Source organism: Symphalangus syndactylus, chromosome 19, assembly GCF_028878055.3.
Source record: "Symphalangus syndactylus isolate Jambi chromosome 19, NHGRI_mSymSyn1-v2.1_pri, whole genome shotgun sequence".
Classification (NCBI taxonomy): domain Eukaryota; kingdom Metazoa; phylum Chordata; class Mammalia; order Primates; family Hylobatidae; genus Symphalangus; species Symphalangus syndactylus.
In genome coordinates this window covers 53,257,832-53,279,187 of record NC_072434.2, presented here as the reverse complement: position 1 = coordinate 53,279,187, position 21,356 = coordinate 53,257,832, and the positions used below count along the sequence as shown (strand labels likewise).

The following is a 21,356-nucleotide window of genomic DNA, read 5'->3' as shown; positions in this document are numbered from 1 at the left end:
TCAGTGTTTATACTTCCAGAAAGAATTTTTTGCATTCTTCTGATTTCTCATTGTTTTCGTCATTAAAATATTCTACCATATTTTTCATCATTTCTACTTCTGTGGGACTTGCCTCTTATAGATGTTCTATGTGGTCTCTCAGGTGAACTACTCCCATTAAGTTAGTTAATGTTTTTGTTTTGCCTACTTATTGATAAATGCTATTTTGACTTTCATGTAGGTTTTTAGTATCTATTCTGCATTAACAAGTCTGAAAGCAGTGAAAGGTACAGCAGTTCCTGCCCTGACACTTGGGCTGGCAGTCACCCAACAGGCCAATAGCAAGTGGCCCCTTCTTTCCTCTTAGAGCACCCTTGGTGGAAGCAGCACTCCTCTCTAGCTGCCAATCTTAGAAGCAACTCGGACTGCCAGTGTAGCCCTGACTCTGTAAGGCCCCTGTCTCTAATTCTAATTTTACAAACCTTTGGGTGGAGGTGACTAGTAGGTACAGCTTGCCTAAAGGTGAATAGTTATCCAAAGAGGGCAAGTTGCTAAAACACTTCAGGAAATGTCAAAACTGGTCTTAATAGAAGACTCAGGGAGGGGTAAGCCCTTTGTTCCGCTACTAGTACCTTGCCTTTACCCACTAACAATATAAACAAAGTCCTATGTTTTCTCTCTCTCCTGGAGAGTTTTGGAGTACCTGTGGCTTCAGTTGTACTCACTAAACTTTACCAGTTCTCCTGCTTAACATCACATCCATATTACCCATCAGTTTGATTTAAAGAAACTCAATGAATTGGACCCTAATATTGTTTGAATAATCCTGATAAAGGAGGGAGTTGCCAGAGGCACCTGTAGCCATAAAACTTCTGTAGTCATCTTCACTCCACGCATACTCTCTTATTTTAACTTCTTGTAAAGACCAAGACATCCCTAACTTTCCCTTTATTGGAGAAAAAATCTGCTTGGAAAAACAGATATGCTGTGAAGTGTTGAGTTTTTAAACTATTGCTGTATTATGAACCACAACCAATGCTTGTTAGTTTAATACAGTATTCATTTATTTGACTCATGGACAGCTCATTTAGGCTGTGCTGTGCTAGGTGATCCTTCTGATCTCAGTTGGACTCACTCACTGGAGTCTTGACTGACTAATCCACATTGATCCAAGGCAACCTGGGGGTGTCTGATCCAGATTGAGCTCAGCTGGCTATTGACCTGCTCCATGTTTCTCTTATCCTCCTCACGGGACCAGTGGACTAGCCTAGAGTGATCTCACGGCAGTGCCAGAGGTGCAAGAGAACAAGCAGAAACACATAGAATCTCTTGAGGCTTAGACTTGGAACTGGCATGCAGTTACTTCTGCTTCCTTATTTTGGCTAAATTCAGTCATGTGACAGAATCAGAAGTCAGAGGTAAGGAATCAGAATCAGAGGTAGGAAAGGAAGCCCTGCCTACAGTGTGGGGGACAGGAGGAGGAGGGTGCAATACTACAAAGTTACATGGCAAAGAGTGTGGGTATGTGGAGAGATGAAGACATAGGACCATGAACTCAACCTTTATCAGCTGTTGAGAAATACAGTGCAATATTTTAAACTTACAATGGTACCTCAAGAGAGAGAGCCACGAGTTTAGCTTGGAGGTAGTAGAGAAACTTTCACAGAGGAGCTGACATTGGAACTGGACCATAAGGACAACTTGGAGTTTACCAAGCAGACAAAGATAAGTGAAAGGAGTAATAATAATCCATTAAGATGGAAGGAAAAGTCCAAGTAGAGGCACAGTGCTCTACAGATAAGAATGGGGACATCTGGGGACTGAGGAGTTACCCTATGTGATTGGATCATTGGAAACAATCCTTCTATACTGCGTTTTGCTCCCTAATATTACTCTTGCCAGGGAGCTATCATACCCCCCCAAAAGTTGGAATTTCAGATGTCATATGCCAGGAGGAGTTAGCGTATTGTATACTCTTCAGAACATGTTACATAGGTGGGCCGCCTTCTCCACTTATTAACAATGTATGTTGCTTAAAAAAAGATGAGTAATTTAGCATGTTTCTACAAGTGCTCGCATTCCTTCAGTATATTTATGCCACTTAGCACATAGCTCAATGTGTTCTGTGATCTGTGCCACATGTAAAAAAATCATTAATGATAAGTGACATTTGTTGGCTTTCAAAAGACATTTAAGCCTCACTCAGTGCTACCTCCTCTGTGGACCCCTCCTTGATATTTCCTCCCCGTCTCCCACCAGATTATGTCAGGTTCTTCCGCTAAAAGCTTTCATTTCTCCCTCTACTTCCTTCAGAGTATTTATGGCTATTTGTTAGTATATGATTTTAGTTGTGATTATTTGATCAATTTCTGTCTCCCCAATTAAACTTTCAGCTTCTGTGACAGCAAAAGACTAGATATTTTGCATACCACTGGTTTCCTGGATCCTAGTATAGTGCCAGGATCATAGTAACTGAATACTAAACATTTATTGAGAGAGTGAGTGAATGCATGAATCTATGTGAATGACTGAATTGAGATACATCTAGACTATTGTCCTTGTGAGATAGGTTTTGGGTTATTTTTAAAATTGCATGAGCTCCCAGGTTTACCATTTACCTACCATGTAATGGACAAACGATTCATTCTTTAATGTTTCCATTCAGTCAGTATTCATTGTGGCTTGTCATAATCCTGAATGTGAATGAGGTATTTGTGATACAGAGAAAAGTAAGGCTGATTCTGTGCTGACAGAGTTGCTGGTTTAGTGGGAGAGATGGTGAAATGAATGGGCAAAGACAGTTACTGTGGTAAATTAAGATAAAGGTATGTCCAGATTGGAACTTGGAGAAGAAGCTTTTCACTCAGTCTGCCCTTCATTGGGGCTTCCTGAAAAAGGACAATCTGAGCTGAGTCATGAAGGCTAACTAAGAGTTAGATGCATAATGGGGGTGACTGTTCCAGGAAGAATGAAGCAAAAGGGTTCAGTACACAGGAAAATGGGAAATCAAGGCTCACTATAGCAAACTCCAAATAATTCAGTATTGCAGAATGAGAAGGCAAGGGTGGGGATGGCCAGAACGGGGTGACTGTGGAGATGGACACAGTCATATCACAAAGGATTCTTTAAGCCCTGCTATGCATTGGACTTTGTCCTGAAGTTAGTGGGTAGCAATTGAAGGACCTTAATCGGAGATTGACATAAAATATTTTATTTTATAAAGTTTGCCCTGGGCACAATTTGGAGAACAGATTATAAGGCAGTAAGACTATAGGGGAGCAACATGAAGAAGCAGTTACTTACCCAGCATGATAAGGGCTATGGTAGAAGACATACTCCATGCTCTGGGAAATCAGAAGAGGAGAGTGCCTAACCCAGAACTGGAATCTCAGCCTAGGCTAAAGTAAGAGTTTGAATTATCGCGGTAAAGAAGCTGGGATGAGTTTTCCCAACAGATAGGGGTAGGGCAAAGGCACTGAAGTATGTTAGAACATGACTTTCTTCAGAGAACTGCAAGTAACTTTTTATTGTTAGACTATAGAATATTAAGGGTAAATTGATGAGAAATGTAGCTGGAAAGGAAAGCATCTAGCATTCAAGTCTTCCTCCTATTAAATATTGCTTTAGACTGGGATGACCATATCAGTTATTATCTCCACCAGACACTTTAAGAACTTTTTTTTATCATAGAAACTTTTGAACATATAGTGAGAGTAATATAATTAACACCCATGAACCCATCACTCGGTCCCAACAACCACCCATGACCAATCCTGCCCTTAGCTACATGCCATTTACTTCTCCTTCTCATGTTACTTAAAGCACATTCCAGATACCATATATCTTATACAAACATTTTCAGTATGTATCTATAAATGATAAGGAGCCTTTTGTTAACAGAACCACAACTACCAATATCATATCTAAAATTTCATAATAAAATTTTTATCAAATAGCAAGGTTGTAATTTCTAATTATCTCAAAAATGTCATATAAACATAGATGTAAATACATATATTCATATACAGATTGTTTAATCAGGACCCAAATAAAGGACTGAGACTTTTTTTTTTTTTGAGACAGAGTCTCACCGTGTTGCCCAGGCTGGAGTGCAGTGGCACGATCTTGGCTCACTGCAACCTCTGCCTCCTGGGTTCAAGCGATTCTCCTGCCTCAGCCTCCCAAGTAGCTGGGACTAGAGGCATCCACCACCATGCCTGGCTAATTTTGTATTTTTAGTAGCGACGGGGTTTGACCATGTTGGCCAGGCTGGTCTCCAACTCCTGACCTTAAGTTATCTGCCTGCCTCGGCCTCCCAAAGTGCTGGGATTACAGGTGTACGCCACTGTGCCCAGCCAGGGCTGAGACTTTTGAAAGTGAAGGAAGGTACTGTCCATAATTAACAGGTATCCGTGGAGACTTTTTACCTAAGCAGGGATGTGTCATTATCTACATTGGCTTATTCCACTTCTTTAATACCTCTGCAGAACCTGGACGGGTATTTTGCAGAATATAAAGGAAGCCTCACTCATATGATCAGTTCTATATCTCTTCTATTTTCTTAGGTCTCTCTGCTCCCTGGTGTGTAAGTGGACATATTCAGCAGAGAAAGGTTGGGACGACAGTTTCTGGAAAATGATTGGTTTGGAAGACTTTGTTGCAGATAATTACAGCAAAATAGGTAAAAGAACAAAACATCTGTAGAGTGATTATGTGCATTGGAGGATCTTGATGGGTTTGTTGTTATTGTGGTTTGTATGTTTCTTGTTTTTGTATGCATGAAAATACAGGAATGAAGTTCACTTTTTCCAAGACAAATGAGTTAATTATGATGGGTAGGCCATGACTAGTAGGCTCTTGCCTTAAGATTTATATGAACTGAGTGGAGATACATGCTATGAAAATCTGCATTGAAATATAGAATCAGAAATTGTGCTGGGCGTGGTGGCTCACGCCTGTAATCCCAGCATTTTGGGAGCTGAGGCAGGCAGATTGCTTGAGCCCAGGAGTTTGGGACCAGTCTGGGCAACATGGCAAAACCCCATTTCTACAAGAAAAATACAAATGTTAGCCTGGCCTGGTGGCACGTGTCTGTAGTGTCAGCTACTCCGGAGGCTGAGGTGGGAGGATTGCTTGAGCCTGGGAGGCGGAGGAGGTTGCAGTGAGCTGAGATTGTGCCACTGCACTGCAGCCTGGGCAACAGACAGAGCAGAAGTCTGTCTTGAGGGAAAAAAAATAAAAATAATTGGGCTAGACCGAGGAAGATGCTTGCAAGGAGCACCTTGGGAATAGCATACTCAAGGGGCTGTGTATGGACTGCTTCCAGTCAGTACCATGAAAATAATTTTACAAATTAGGTTCACAGGACAATGCAAGGCTGTGAACAGGCAAAAAATAAAGCTAAAAAGATCAAAATTAGAAAATCTAGAAAAAAACAGAAACTGGAATGAGTCAGTGGCTCCTAACGAAGGCTGTACGGTCTCAGACTAAGGCCTTTTATGTGGGTAGTAAAGTACATCTTCTATGTCCCAAGCACATTTCTCTGTGCTTGTATGTACCTTGTTTTATATATTTCTCATAACTACTGACAAAAGCACTGTTGCATGTTTACAGATGAGAATCAGAGAGATTAGTAACCTTGCCTAACCAGGCATGGAATCAATAAATGGTAAGTCAGGATCGAAATTCTCCCAGTGGGAGGACCTAGAAGGAACTAATATTTTACTGGAACACAAATTTCAGCTTCAGTTACCTAATGGTTTAAGTGATTTGTAAAATGTATATGCCCTCCAAAAAATTAGTTGTTTTTTGCTGAATATTCCCATGGTATGTTAAACATAGCTTTATTAGCGTATATATTGATTACTTGTATATGTGTCTTGATTCCTCACTAGACGGTGAGCTCTTTGACATAAGGATTTTCACTTATTTACCTTTGTATTTCCTGTCCTAGCACAGGGCATGGCATATTTTCATATCTCAGTGACTTTTTGATTAAAATATTGAGATGCTTGGTACTAGGAGGTTGGCACTCTTTCCTTTAAAAATCTGTAATGATATTTACTGATTTTAACATTATCTTTGGCAATTGGGTACAACTTCAACTCTGATTTTCTGATTATTTTTATATTTTTCTGCTCCTCTTTCCTGCCTCACACATGACACATGTTTAATTAGTATATTAGCTCTGCTAACGTAGCAGTATCTACAAGAAATATTCATTAGAAGTCCATAATGTTAAATCTAGCAGAAAATTTCCAGAGTAACTTTATTAGATTTTTTCCCTGTTAAGTTAATGGATTTTTAATGGATGTCCTAAGGAGACATATCATTAAGCAGAATATTGCTGTACATGAATTAGAACTTACCCATTTATCAAAATTAATTGTGTGATGTTTCCTTTGATTTTCACTTCTGGGGACTTGAGCTTGTAGTTTCAGTCTGAACCCAAAGTAGAAGATATTTAAGAGGCTGTTTATTCTCAGTTATGACTTTCAGAAACTCCTCTGGAAGCTACCTCTAGACATTCCTTAGCAATTCTTGGAACTATGAAAAATGAATCTCAGAAGCCTCCCTATGAAGTGTTAAACATTTCCAGTGGCCTCATTGCCCGTCAAGATGTGGGCAATATAGTGTAAAACCTTTTAGCAGATTTGAGCATTGAGTGTCCTGGATTTGAGCAGTAATACAATTACCATAATTTGCTCCATGCGGAGCTTTTAGCCAAGCCTTTACCAGGCTTCCTGGGCCCATGCAGTAAATAAATGCTTTCCCCGAAAACTGAACACCTCAGCAACTGATGGTCTTATGGAGGAATATTTTTAAAATGAATTATTTATGAAGTGTAAGTTAAGGATCAAATGCAATATTTATATGGTACATTTCAAGGACAGGAGAAAAAATTTACAGGGTTTTAAGTAACAACATGCAAGTTTCTAAAGCTAAAATGTTACTACCTAATGCCTTCTTTCAAGGAGATATTTGGATGGCTTGGTTTGGGAACATTATACAAAGTAAGGAAAAATAGTTTTGTGCATCAAAAGAATATAGTAGAAATTTCTTTACAATTGAATAGAAATTTCTTTACAGTTGAAACTGCAAAAGTTGACTTAATGTTCAGAATTGATGGAGGAAAACAAAACACAGATTTTGGGTAGGAGATTATATAGCCCTACTGATAAAATGATCTGTGTTCAATAAAATGATCCAACAAACTGATCTGTGTCAATAAATTTTGACCTTTAGTTCCACATGAATAATTCCCCAGTTACCTATCTAATCCTAAACATCTATCAAAAAAAAAAACAACAAAAACAACAACAACAACAACAACAAAAAACAAACAGGAAGGAAGAGATCAGCAGGGAGAAAGGACCTTAGGAAGATAAGCAACATCCCACCTGTTCTAATTGATTATCCAGGTGCCATTTCAGCATGCCGCGGTTGCCTTTTTAATTCTTGGGAAAATCTCTTTGTTCTACTATTGGGGTAGCCCAGTTTATGAAAATTTGTGTGCGCAACATGGCTGAATTATAGAGTGATTATTTGCATTACTAACAGGGTTTGTCATATAAAGGGATTCAGTGTATTAGCTTATAAATCATTCCTTTATTTGGGACCAGGGAAGCCAGGCAAAGAACAAATGTAAATTCCAAGTCCAGGAAGTTAGTAAGTGTCAAGTCAGAGGCAGAAATGAAGATAAAGGGCAGGAGACAGTTTCTTGAGAGGAGGGGGGCTGCTTTTGAAATGAGTTTCCTCGACCCAGGAAGCACAAGGGGTGGGGGAGATTTCCCTTTCCTAGACAAGGGAAGCCATGACAGACTGTATCTAGAAAATCGGGACACTGCCGCCCAAATACTGGGCTTTTCCAATAGTCCTAGCAAACGGCACACCAGGAGATTATATCCTGCGCCCAGCTCGACGGGTCCCATGCCCATGGAGCCTTACTCTCACTGCTAGCGCAGCAGTCCAAGATCAAACTGTGAGGTGGCAGCGAGGCCAGGGGAGGGGCTTCCACCATTAATGAGGCTTGAGTAGGTAAACAGAGCAGCTCGGAAGCTCGAACTGGGTGCAGCCCACTGCAGCTTATCTAGGCCTGCTTGCCTCTGTAGACCCCACCACTGGGGGCATGGTATAACTGAACAAAAGGCAGCAGAAACCTCTGCAGTCTTAAACGTTCCTGTCTGACAGCTCTGAAAAGAGCAGTGGTTCTCCCAGCACAGTGAGCTCTGAGAACTGGACAGACTGCCTCCTCAAGTGGGTCCCTGACCCCCGTGTAGCCTAAATAGGAGACACCTCCCAGTAGGGGCCAACTGATACCTCATACAGCTGGGTGCCCCTCTGGGATGAAGCTTCCAGAGGAAGGATCAGGCAGCAATATTTGCTGTTCTGCAGTATTTGCTGTTCTGCAGCCTCCGCTGGTGATACCCAGTGTCTGGAGTGGACCTGCTGCAGCAAATTCCAATAGACCTGCAGCTGAGGAACCTGTTAGAAGAAAAACTAACAAACAGAAAGGAATAGCATCAACATCAACAAAAAGGACATCCACACCAAAACCATCATCAAAGACCAGAGGCAGATAAAACTATAAAGATAGAGAGAAACCAGAACAGAAAAGCTGAAAATTCTAAAAACCAGAGTGCCTCTTCTCCTCCAAAGGATCGCAGCTCCCTGCCAGCTACGGAACAAAGCTGGATGGAGAATGACTTTGACGAGTTGACAGAAGTAGGCTTCAGAAGGTTGGTAATAACAAACTTCTCTGAGCTAAAGGAGGATATTCAACCCCATCGCAGGGAAGCTAAAAACCTTGAAAAAAGATTAGATGAATAGCTAACTAGAATAAACAGTGTAGAGAAGACCTTAAATGACCTGATGGAGCTGAAAACCATGGCACGAGAGCTACGTGACATGTGCACAAGCTTCAATAGCCAATTCAATCAAGTGGAAGAAAGGGTATCAGTGATTGAAGATAAATGAATGAAATAAAGCAAGAAGAGAAGTTTAGAGAAAAAAGAGTAAAAAGAAGCAAACAAAGCCTCCAAGAAATGTGGGACTATGTGAAAAGACCAAATCTACATTTGATTGGTGTACCTGAAAGTGACGGGGAGAATAGAAACAAGCTGGAAAACACATTTCAGGATATTATCCAGGAGAACTTCCCTAACCTAGGAAGGCCAACATTCAAATTCAGGAAATACAGATAACACCACAAAGATACTCCTCAAGAAGAGCAACCCCAAGACACGTAATTGTCAGATTCATCAAGGTTGAAATGAAGGAAAAAATGTTAAGGGAAGCCAGAGAGAAAGGTCACGTTACCCACAAAGGAAAGCCCATCAGACTAACAGCAGATCTCTCAGCAGAAACTCTACCAGCCAGAAAAGAGTGGGGGCTGATATTCAACATTCTTAAAGAAAAGAATTTTCAGCGCAGAATTTCATATCCAGCCAAACTAAGCTTCATAACTGAAGGAGAAATAAAATACTTTACAGACAAGCAAATGCTGAGAGGTTTTGTCACCACCAGGCCTGCCTTACAAGAGCTCCTGAAGGAAGCACTACACATGGAAAGGAACAACCAGTACGAGCCACTGCAAAAATATGCCAAATTGTAAAGACCATCGATGCTAGGAAGAAACTGCATCAGCTATTGGGCAAAATAAGCAGCTAATATCTTAATGAAATTCACACATAACAATATTAATCTTAAATGTAAATGGGCTAAATGCCCCAATTAAAAGACACAGACTGGCAAATATGATAAAGAGTTAAGACCCATCAGTGTGCTGTATTCAGGAGACCCATCTCGCATGCAGAGACACACATAGGCTCAAAATAAACGGATGGAGGAAGATCTACCAAGCAAATGGAAAACAAAATAAGGCAAGGGTTGCAATCCTTGTCTCTGATAAAACAGACTTTAAACCAACAAAGATCAAAAGAGACAAAGAAGGCCATTACATAATGGTAAAGGGATCAATTCAACAAGAAGAGCTAACTGTCCTAAATATATATGCACCCAATACAGGAGCACCCAGATTCATAAAGCAAATCCTTAGAGACCTACAAAGAGATTTAGACTCCCACACAATAATAATGGGAGACTTTAACACCCCACTGTCAATATTACACAGATCAACAAGACAGAAGCTTAAGAAGGATACCCAGGACTTGAATTCAGCTCTGCACCAAGCGGACCTAATAGACATCTACAGAACTCTCCACCCAAAATCAACAGAAAATACATTTTCTGAGCACCACATTGTACTTATTACAAAATTGACCACATAGTTGGAAGTAAAGCAATCCTCAGCAAATATAAAAGAACAGAAATCACAACAAACTGTCTTTCAGACCACAGCACAATCAAATTAGAACTCAGGATTAAGAAACTCATTCAAAACCGCACAACTACGTGGAAACTGAACAACTTGTTCCTGAATGACTACTGGGTAAGTAACAAAATGAAGGCGGAAATAAAGATGTTCTTTGAAACCAATGAGAACAAACACACAACGTACCAGAATCTCTGGGACACATTTAAAGCAGTGTGTAGAGGGAAACTTATAGCACTAAATGCCCACAAGGGAAAGCAGGAAAGATCTAAATTCGACACCCTAACATCACAATTAAAAGAACTAGAGAAGCAGGAGCAAACAAATTCAAAACTGAACAGAAGGCAATAAATAACTAGGATCAGAGCAGAACTGAAGGAGATAGAGATACACACACACAAAAAAAAAACTTCCAAAAATCAATGAATCTAGGAGCTGTTTTTTTTGAAAAGATCAACAAAATTGATAGACTGCTAGCAAGAGTAATAAAGAAGAAAAGAGAGAAGAATCAAATAGATGCAATAAAAAATAATATAGGCGATATCACCACCAATCCCACAGAAATACAAACTACCATCAGAGAACACTATAAACACCTCTATGCAAACAAACTAGAAAATCTAGAAGAAATGGATAAATTCCTGGACACATACACCTTCCCAAGACTAAACCAGGAAGAAGTTGAATCCCTGAATAGACCAATAACAGGCTCTGAAATTGAGACAATATTTAATAGCCTACCAACCAAAAAACGTCCAGGACCAGACAGATTCACAGCTGACTTCACCAGAGGGTACAAAGAGGAGCTGATACCATTCCTTCTGAAACTATTCCAATAAATAGAAAAAGAGGGAATCCCCCCTTACTCATTTTATGAGGCCAGCATCATCCTGATACCAATGCCTGGCAGAAGCACAACAAAAAAGAGAATTATAGATCAATATCCCTGATGAACATCGATGCAGAAATCCCCAATAAAATACTGGCAAACCGAATCCAGCAGCACATCAAAAAGTCTGTCCACCATGATCAAGTTGGCTTCATCCCTGGGATGCAAGGCTGGTTCCACATATGCAAATCAATAAACATAATCCATCACATAAACAGGACCAAAGACAAAAACCACTTGATTATCTCAATAGATGCGGAAAAGGCCTTTGACAAAATTCAGCAGTACTTAATGCTAAAAACTCAATAAACTAGGTATTGATGGAACATATCTCAAAATAATAAGAGCTATTTATGACAGGCCCACAGCCAATATCATACTGAATGGGCAAAAACTGGAAGCATTCCCTTTGAAAACTGGCACTGGACAGGGACGCCCTCTCTCTTCACTCCTATTCCACATAGTGTTGGAAGTTCTGGCCAGGGCAATCAGGCAAGAGAAAGAAATAAAGGGTATTCAATTAGGAAAAGAGGAAGTCAAATTGTCCCTGTTTGCAGATGACATGATTGTATATTTAGAAAACTCCATTGTCTCAGACCAAAATCTCCTTAGCTAATAAGCAACTTCAGCAAAGTCTCAGGATACAAAATCAATGTGCAAAAATCACAAGCATTCCTATACACCAGTAACAGACAGACAGAACCAAATCATGAGTGAACTCCCATTCACAATTGCTACACAGAGAATAAAATACCTAGGAATCCAACTTACAAAGGATATGAAGTACCTCTTCAAGGAGAACTACAAACCACTGCTCAGTGAAATAAAAGAGGACACAAACAAATGGAAGAACATTCCATGCTCATGGATAGGAAGAATCAATATCATGAAAATGGCCATACTGCCCAAGGTAATTTATAGATTCCATGCCATTCCCATCAAGCTACCAATGACTTTCTTCACAGAACTGAAAAAAAAAAACTACTTTAAAGTTCATATGGAACCAAAAAAGGGCTCACATTGCCAAGACAATCCTAAGCAAAAAGTACAAAGCTGGAGGCATCACGCTACCTGACTTCAAACTGTACTACAAGGCTACAGGAACCAAAACAGCATGGTACTGGTACCAAAACAGAGATATATACCAGTGGAACAGAACAGAGTCCTCAGAAATAATACCACACATCTACAACCATCTGATCTTTGACAAACTTGACAAAAACAAGAAATGGGGAAAGGATTTCCTATTTAATAAATGGTGCTGGGAAAACTGGCTAGCCATATGTAGAAAGCTGAAAGTGGATCCCTTCCTTACATCTTATATAAAAATTAATTTAAGATGGATTAAAGACTTAAATGTTAGACCTAAAACCATAAAAACCCTAGAAGAAAACCTAGGCAATATCATTCAGGACATAGGCATGGGCAAGGACTTCATGACTAAAACACCAAAAGCGATGGCAACAAAAGCCAAAATTGACAAATGGGGTCTAATTAAACTAAAGAGCTTCTGCACAGCAAAAGAAACTACCATCAGAGTGAACAGGCAACCTACAGAATGGGAGAAAAGTTTTGCAATTTACCCATCTGACAAAGGGCTAATATCCAGAATTTACAAACAACTCCAACAAGTTTACAAGAAAAAATCAACCCCATCAAAAAGTGGGCAAAGGATATGAACAGAAACTTCTCAAAAGAAGACATTTATGCAGCCAACAGACACATGAAAACATGCTCATCATCACTGGTCATTAGAGAAATGCAAATCAAACCCCAATGAGATACCAACTCACACCAGTTAGAATGGCGATCATTAAAAAGTCAGGAAACAACAGGTGCTGGAGAGGATGTGGAGAAATAAGAACACTTTTACATTGTTGGTCGGAGCATAAACTAGTTCAACCATTGTGGAAGACAGTGTGGCAATTCTTCAAGGATCCAGAACTAGAAATATCATTTGACCCAGCAATTCCATTACTGGGTATATACCCAAAGGATTATACATCATGCTACTATAAAGACACATGTACACGTATTTTTATTGGGGCACTATTCACAATAGCAAAGACTTGGAACCAACCCAAATATCCATCAATGATAGACTGAATTAAGAAAATGTGACACATATGCACCATGGAATGCTATGCAGCAATAAAACAGGATGAGTACATGCATTTCTCTAATGATCAGTGATGTTGAACTTTTTTTCATATCAATATGAGTTTTGAAGGGGACATTCAAACCATCACAGAGATACATGCCAAGCCTTCATGGACTCCACTTCAGGACTGTGGCCCCACTTCCCACTTAACATGGCCTCATGGATACTATTATACAATCTTTCAAGTCTCAGGGATCCAGCTAAGTGATTCCTTCTCCCATGGATGGAATAAGGGAGATTATAAAAGCAGGAAATGGGAACATTCACACCAATACTACTTCATTTTAGGGGAAAGAAGAGGAAATTCACTTTTGTAAACAAACCATAGAGGTTTCCACCAACAATGTGCATTATGTCCAGTGCTGGAAGCCTGAATCCAGTGATGCCATCCATAGTTGTGGATGTTGTAAAATCCTTTTAGGGCAATTAATATTCAATGTTCTGAATTTTTCCAGTAAAACTGGACATGTTTACAAGGATTCATCTCTTCATTCTTTATAGTGTGTGGCTTGTTTTTCATTTTGATTTGAATGAGCCATATAATTCAGTTATTTCTGTCCTCAGAGCTTTGCTGAAGTGCTGCTTCATCTTTGTATCATGTGATATAAGTGCCAATTTTACTAATTAATATTGAGAGTTTTGGAGAAATCTTTAACTACAGGTAATCCCAGCCTTTTCTAGGTTAAATGGGGCCCATCACACCATTACCTCCCCTCTCCTGAGGGAGGCTTATATGGTTTGGCTCTGCATCCCCACCCAAATCTTATCTCAAATTGTAATCCACACATATCAAGGGGGAGACCTGATGGGAGGTGATTAGATCCTGGGGGCTGTTTCCCCAGTGCTGTTCTCTTGATAGTGAAGGAGTTCTCAGGAGATCTGGTTGTTTGATAAATGTTTGGCATTTTCCCTGCTTGTTCTTGCTCTCTCCTGCCTTCCTTCCCCCTCTCCTTCCACCATGATTCTAAGTTTCCTGAGGCCTCCCCAGTCAGGTGGAACGGTGAGTCAATTAAACCTCTTTTCCTCATAAATTACACAGTCTCAGGTATTTCTTTATAGCAGTGTGAAAATGGAGTAATATAGAGGCCATCCCTGTGGGTACTCTGGACTGAGATTTGCCTTTGCCTGTCACCCTGAGCTTTTGATCTTACCTTATACTCTTATCATCCTTCTCTTCCTTGTCTAAGTGACAGAACCAGGTCTTTACAGTACTTGAAGGCAAGTACCTATCCTCTGAGTATTGATGCTTTATTTTACTCTTTAGTATTGAATTTCTGCCTGATAAAGAATGACTTGGAGGTCTCCATGCCAGTTAGCCATCCATCCAGTCATGCATCTGGCCAACCACACTCCCTGAGTGTCTCCTGTGTGCCAGGTGCTGGGCTAAGCGCTAGGGATACAAAAGTGAATTCATCATGGTCTATCCCTTTGGGGATCTTATGTCTACTAGGAGTAGGGGCAGGTAAATGCATCAGTAATCTCAAGGTTTTTCAGTAACTCTACAGATGTCCAAGGTGCCGTGGAGAAGCAGAGCAGGCAGTCACTGGCACTGGTGGTGGTATCAAGGAAATTTTCTCATGAGGTGGCATTTTATGTGTCTGGAAAATTGGAGTGGTAGTGAGAGGTGACAGCGTGCTGGCAGTCCTCATAGCCCTCGCTCGCTCTCGGCGCCTCCTCTGCCTGGGCTCCCACTTTGGCGGCACTTGAGCCCTTCAGCCCGCCGCTGCACTGTGGGAGCCCCTTTCTAGGCTGGCCAAGGCTGGAGCCGGCCCCCTCAGCTTGTGGGGAGGTGTGGAGGGAGAGGTGTGGGTGGGAGCTGGGGCTGCGTGTGGTGCTTGCGGGGCCAGCGCAAGTTCCAGGTGGGCGTGGGCTCCGCGGACCCGCACTTGGAGCGGCCGGCCGGCCCCACCGGCCCGGGGCAGTGAGGGGCTTAGCACCTGGGCCAGCAGCTGCTGTGCTCAATTTCTCGCCAGGCCTTAGCTGCCTTCCCGCGGGGCAGGGCTCGGGACCTGCAGCCCGCCATGCCGGAGCCTCCCCCCGCACCCCGCTTTTGTGGGCTCCTGTGCTGCCTGAGTCTCCCCGACGAGCGCCACCCCCTGCTCCACGGCGCCTAGTACCATCGACCACCCAAGGGCTGAGGAGTGTGGGTGCAGGGTGCAGGACTTGCAGGCAGCTCCATCTGCAGCCCCGGTTCGGGATCCACTGGGTGAAACCAGCTGGGCTACTGAGTCTGGTGGGGACATGGAGAACCTTTATGTCTAGCTCAGGGATTGTAAATACACCAATCGGCACTCTGTATCTAGCTCAAGGTTTGTAAACACACCAATCAGCACCCTGTGTCTAGCTCAGGGTTTGTGAATGCACCAGTCAACACTGTATGTAGCTACTCTGGTGGGGACTTGGAGAACCTTTGTGTCGACACTCTGTATCTAGCTACTCTGGTTGGGATGTGGAGAACCTTTGTGTCTAGCTCAGGAATTGTAAACGCACCAGTCAGCGCCCTGTCAAAACAGACCACTCGGCTCTGCCAATCAGCAGGATGTGGGTGGGGCCAGATAAGAGAATAAAAGCAGGCTGCCCGAGCCAGCAGTGGCAACCTGCTCAGGTCCCCTTCCACACTGTGGAAGCTTTATTCTTTCTCTCTTTGCAATAAATCTTGCTGCTGCTCACTCTTTGGGTCCACACTGCCTTTATGAGCTGTAACACTCACCGCGAAGGTCTGCAGCTTCACTCCTGAAGCCAGCGAGACCACGAACCCCCCGGGAGGAACGAACAACTCCAGACGCGCCACCTTAAGAGCTGTAACACTCACCGCGAAGGTCCGCAACTTCACTCCTGAGCCAGCGAGACCACGAACCCACCAGAAGGAACTCCGGACACACCGCCTTTAAGAACCGTAACTCACCGCAAGGGTCCGCGGCTTCACTCTTGAAGTCAGTGAGACCAAGAACCCCACCAATTCCGGACACAGTAGTTTACCAGAAAAGAGGGGAAATGGCTTCCAAGGCAGAAGAAACAGTGCAGGCACAGACATGGAGGCATGGAAGAGTGCAGGGTGTGTGCGAACTGTTGGGTGTGGCCGGAGCATAGTGGACCTGAAGCGAGGTGGAGAGGAGTGGTGGTGGGCAAGATGGGAGAGTTTATGGGGGGCTAGTTTCTGATGGAACTTCTAACTTTCCTCAAAGATGGGGCCGCCGATTAGAGACTCATCGTGGCAAGAGTCACTCCATTCCTTTCAAGAGATGGTTCTAATTACTACTCCTGCCAATGCAGTAAATAAAACTTGAGGGCAGTAGGAGCCATTTTAGAATGTTTGTGGGTCCTGTGAAGCTGTGTGTGTGTCGGGGCGGGCAAGCCCATTTCTTTTCTTTTCTAAAATCACATACCTTGCCCCTTAGCTACCCTCCCTTCCATAAAGGTTTGTTGTGAAGCTGGAATGTGATATCAGATGTCACAGGGCAGTGTGGTTTATGAAGCCTGTAGAAATGTTAGTTCTTACCAACTGTAAGTACACCTTGGCACCTGGAGGACAGGAATATTCACTCCCGCATCACTCTGTTCCAACTGTGTTCACACTCCTTAGATTCGCAGAAGTACTGTTTTCAGCTGCTGGCCCTTCCAGGAATAGCCCTAAAGAGTCAGAAGGGCAAAGAAGTAACATTGACCACATCGTGGTGATACAAGGTAATAACTTTCAGAGGTTTTGCTGTGGAAATCTTCCTCCTTTCAATATGGCATCTGAAAGATAATTGAAAGTCCCCCAAAAGTGTGGTCACCCCCAACTTCTCTTCCTACTGCTGGAGAATCAGCGATTGTCAGAGCTGAAAGGGATCGTAGAGATTTTACTGTAATGCACTCATTTTATAGACAAAAAACAGACTCAGGGATGTGAGGTGAATTTCCTTGGTCCTGCAGCATTTTAATGACAGAAATGAGACCAGAAACCAGGTCTTCTGACCCTTAGTCCTGTGGTGGTTCTGCTCCTCCCTGCCACTTCTCCTGTTTGAGTTTTTTGGCAATGTGAGGACATTTAGCCAATCTGGGTACTGACATTTGAATGAGGCTAACCACTAGAAGAATGTCAAGGAGGGAATGATTTACATAGGTAAATTCACCCAATCCATTGTCCAATCTTCAGTCATGCAAATGTAGGAACTGGACTTTGTCCTAGTCAGAGACATTTGGATCTAGGAACACACTGATCAAGCCCTTAAGTGACTCATGTAGATAAACTAGAATAAATAAGTAATATGTTAACAGTTGCCTATGTTAATAGTTAAGAGATTGGTCACCACGGTCAGATGGACTTGACTTCAATTCTGACTGTCATCCGTAATGAAATTTCTGCCAAATGTAACTTTGGTTGAGTTACTTGATCTTTCTCAGCCTCAATTAGTATATTATGAAGATTAGTAAGTATATCATGAGGATGAAAGGTAATAATGCAGGTAAAGCTCCTAGCATACAGTAAATCTTCAGAAAATGATAGTTCTTAGTACTGTAATGATTGTTCATTCCTCTGAATTCAGATTTCTCTCTAGGTGATAGATTATCTGCCAAAGACCATAACCCCTTGAATAATCCCAGGTAATTATTGCCAACTTCTAGATTTGGAATTTTTTTTTTTTTTTCTAAGCTTCTTCCTTGGATTCACACAACCTTTTTCCAACCAAGATACAATAAAACTAATTAGATTTCTGCTTCTAAATTATAATCACATTTCATAATCACAAACCTTCCTTGAGAGTCATCTTAATTGGAATTAAGGGTTTTCCTGAATTCGTCAGGTCCACATGACTGGCCGTCTTTAGCTTTTTTCCATGAAGAGAGGGGTGCATATCCACAGGCAAATAAAAAAAATACAGGATATGTTGGTAACAATTAACTAGTTAATTAATAATGGCTAATGTTCCTACAGTGTTTTACAACTTAGAAGAGTATTTCTTTTCATGCACTATCATGTTTTTTTCTTCCACCAAACTTGTAAAATAGGTTTGATTTCAGTTTTACACTTGGGGAAGCCAGGATTGATGAGCTTTGGTCTTTTCCATCTCAGTAGAAGGTGTCACAATTCTCCCTGTCATTCAGGACCCAAACCTAGAAGTCATTCTTGATGCTTCTCTTCTTCCTCTTACACCTTACATTTAATCCATCAACAAGTACTTTCTGCTTTGCTCCAAAGTGGACCCTGAATGAGGCATTCCTACCCCTCTTCACTATTACTATCGTAATTCAAAGTAGTTTTATTTCTTGCTGGATTTGTGTGCTAGCCTCTTAAATGGTCTCCCTATTTCTGTCCTTCCCTCTGATAATCCATTCTCCACACAGCAGCCAGAGTGGTATTTTAAAAATGTAAATCAGATCATGTTACTCTCCTGCTTAAATTCCTCCAGTGGCTTCGCATTGCAGCTGGGAAAAAAATAACTCCTTGCCATGTTCAACAAAGTCTTGCGTGATCTGTGTCTGACTTTTATTGCTTCCCATGCCCCCACGTAGTCACCATCCAACCACAATGACTTTCTTTTTATCCCTCAGACATTTCCAGTGTATATAGCTTTTGCGTTAACTCTGCCTTCTGTCTGGCATGGCCCTTCTCAAAATATTCACAGGGTCTACCTCTTTCTCTTTGTTCAGATCTCAGCTTCAATGTCATCAGAGAAGAGCTTTCCCTTAACACCCAAACGCTCTCTTCTTCCACTCCAGCAGTATTCTGTTTCCCTGTTGTATTTTATTCTTAGCACTCATGACTATACAAAATTAATCAGTCTTGTCTGGATGCTTTATAGATATTAACTTGTTTAATGCCTTTAACCAGTCTAGACAGGTGCTACTATATTCATTTTACTGATGAGGAAGTTAAGGAAAGGAGAGGTTAAGTAAGTTGCTCAAGGTCACACAGTAAGTAGTGGGGCCAGAGACAGGTCTGCTCCAGATCCTGCACATCTGTCCATGAAGCTGCAATCTCCTGGCCTGGGCTGCACTGATACAGCTGCAGTTCTCAGACTAAGTTCAACAAGAGTCCCAGTCCTAGTCCAGTGATGCCTGAAGTCACATGTTTCATTCTGGGCCTCACATTCATGAAGTCCACTGACAAAAAGGCCCCAGGGCCCCAGATGAAAAACATAATTTAAAGCCAGTGAATTTGAGAAGCAGTTGAGCAGTTTTGGGTTTTCTCATCAAATTACCTGCCCAATGTCAAAATATTAGTAAATTATAGATCTAGATTTTAATTGAGAGTTGTCTGACATCTCCCTCCTCAATGCTGACTTGAGATTACTCAAGATGACAGAAGATAAGTACTGCCTCAGAGGTTCCTTCCTCCCTCTCTGTCTTTGAAAAAGCACAGGGAGAAGAGGGCTGAAGATGTGGCTGTCCAGTAATTGGAACCATCTCGGCTTCTCTGAAATTCTAGGAGAAGAATAAGTGAACAATATGATACCTTGCAAAGCTTCATGTGTCTTAATCACATTAAAATTCACAATTCAGTTTTGGATTTATTTTTCCTTGTTTTTTGAAAGTTATTGACTTGGGACTTGCTTCAGGATCTCAGTTGGACAGCTGACCTCATGCCATTATTGTCATCCATTTAGAGGTCATTTATTTCAGTGTTCTTGAAAGGCAGCCATTCCCAGTGGTTGGCCTTCTCTATTGCATGTGACACATTGCAGCTCTTCTGCTTAGCTTTTCTTGGTCACACAGCTAGCAGGTAGTGACTTTGGCCTCCAATGTGGCCCTTACCTCTGACTTTGTAGCTCCTCTGCAGTACTCTTCACTCTTGTTCTGTGGAGTTTTGACTCCGAGATACCCATGACCTTTTAAGTTTCCCAGCACCAGCTAACCTTTCTGAGAATCTGCATCGGAGGGCTGCAGTGGTCAGGGTGGCAGGTCACCAGTTGACTAATGGCCTCCTCCAAGGTTTGCTGGCAGACACTGCGTTGCCGTGAACCTTATTGATCCCAGAAGTTTGCCTGCTGCTTAGACAGTCTTTGCGGGCGTGAGGAGGTAATGAGTCATGGAGCCACCACCCCTGCTACCCATCTGTTCTTGTGGTGAGGAGAACGAAGATGATCTCTTTGTGGTATCATAAAACCTAGAAAGACATTAAAAATTCCGTTAAATTTTCATAGCCTTTTAGCTGTTGAAATGTACAATCTATTATGAGGGGGAAAAAAAACCCCACTGTAATCTTCCCCCAACTGCCCTTACTTCAGAGGCTACTTAAGGGACCAGGTAATGATTTTACGGTGTTTATTAATACTTCATTTTCTGCTTCCCTCCCCCATTCATTTGTCTTTTAATTGAAAGCGCAGAAACTGCCAGGGATCTTTAAAATCCAGAGCTTTTGCGATGTCATATGTTGTTCTGTTATGGATATTGTATGTAGAGATCTATTGTTGACTCAGAGGTGGGGATGGGGTGGGGGTGGTATTTATTTTTAAAATGCACTTTGGAGTAATGGAAATAACATGAGTTTTGGAGCCAGATATACATAGTTTGAATCCTGGCCCTGTCATTTACTACCTTTGTGACCAGTATCAAACAAGTTACTTAACCTCCAAAGGCCACTCAGTTCAACCACTTGCCAGATTGGAAAAGTAATACCTGTCTCTGAGAATTTGGATGACCTCACACAGAGATGTCTCAATGCAGGCCTCGTGGGAACAATCTTGTCTTATCTGGATATCCAGATAATTTTTAGTTTTTCTTAGTTGTTCTGAGTAATTACTTTTATTTCCTCTGTCTCTCATGGGTATCATGTGGAGTAACTGGCAAGATATCCCTCACCCCTTTGGTTGCTTGAGAATTGACAGCATATTGAAGCCTCATCTATAGTAGATTTATAAGCCATGGTATAAAGCTATAACCTCACCTCAATTTATTTTGTTCCCATGTTTGGTTTATTTAATCTTTGATCCCACTTACCTCATTTTATATTTGCCTACTACTTATAAGGTGCCTGAAATATTTTATAACACAGCATGTAGAAATATGTC

The 21,356-nt window shown here is 41.7% G+C and overlaps 1 protein-coding gene across 22 annotated transcripts in view; it reads left to right on the top strand.

Moving 5' to 3' along the window:
* The window catches only part of FGGY (FGGY carbohydrate kinase domain containing), a 456,399-nt gene that overhangs the window by 148,616 nt on the left and 286,427 nt on the right, over positions 1-21,356 (top strand). For all 22 annotated transcript variants that reach the window (XM_055235132.2, XM_063613860.1, XM_063613861.1 and 19 more), the window contains one exon: positions 4,545-4,660. In XM_055235132.2, coding sequence (XP_055091107.1) covers positions 4,545-4,660 — 116 coding nt within the window. The remainder of the gene's footprint in view (positions 1-4,544; positions 4,661-21,356) is intronic.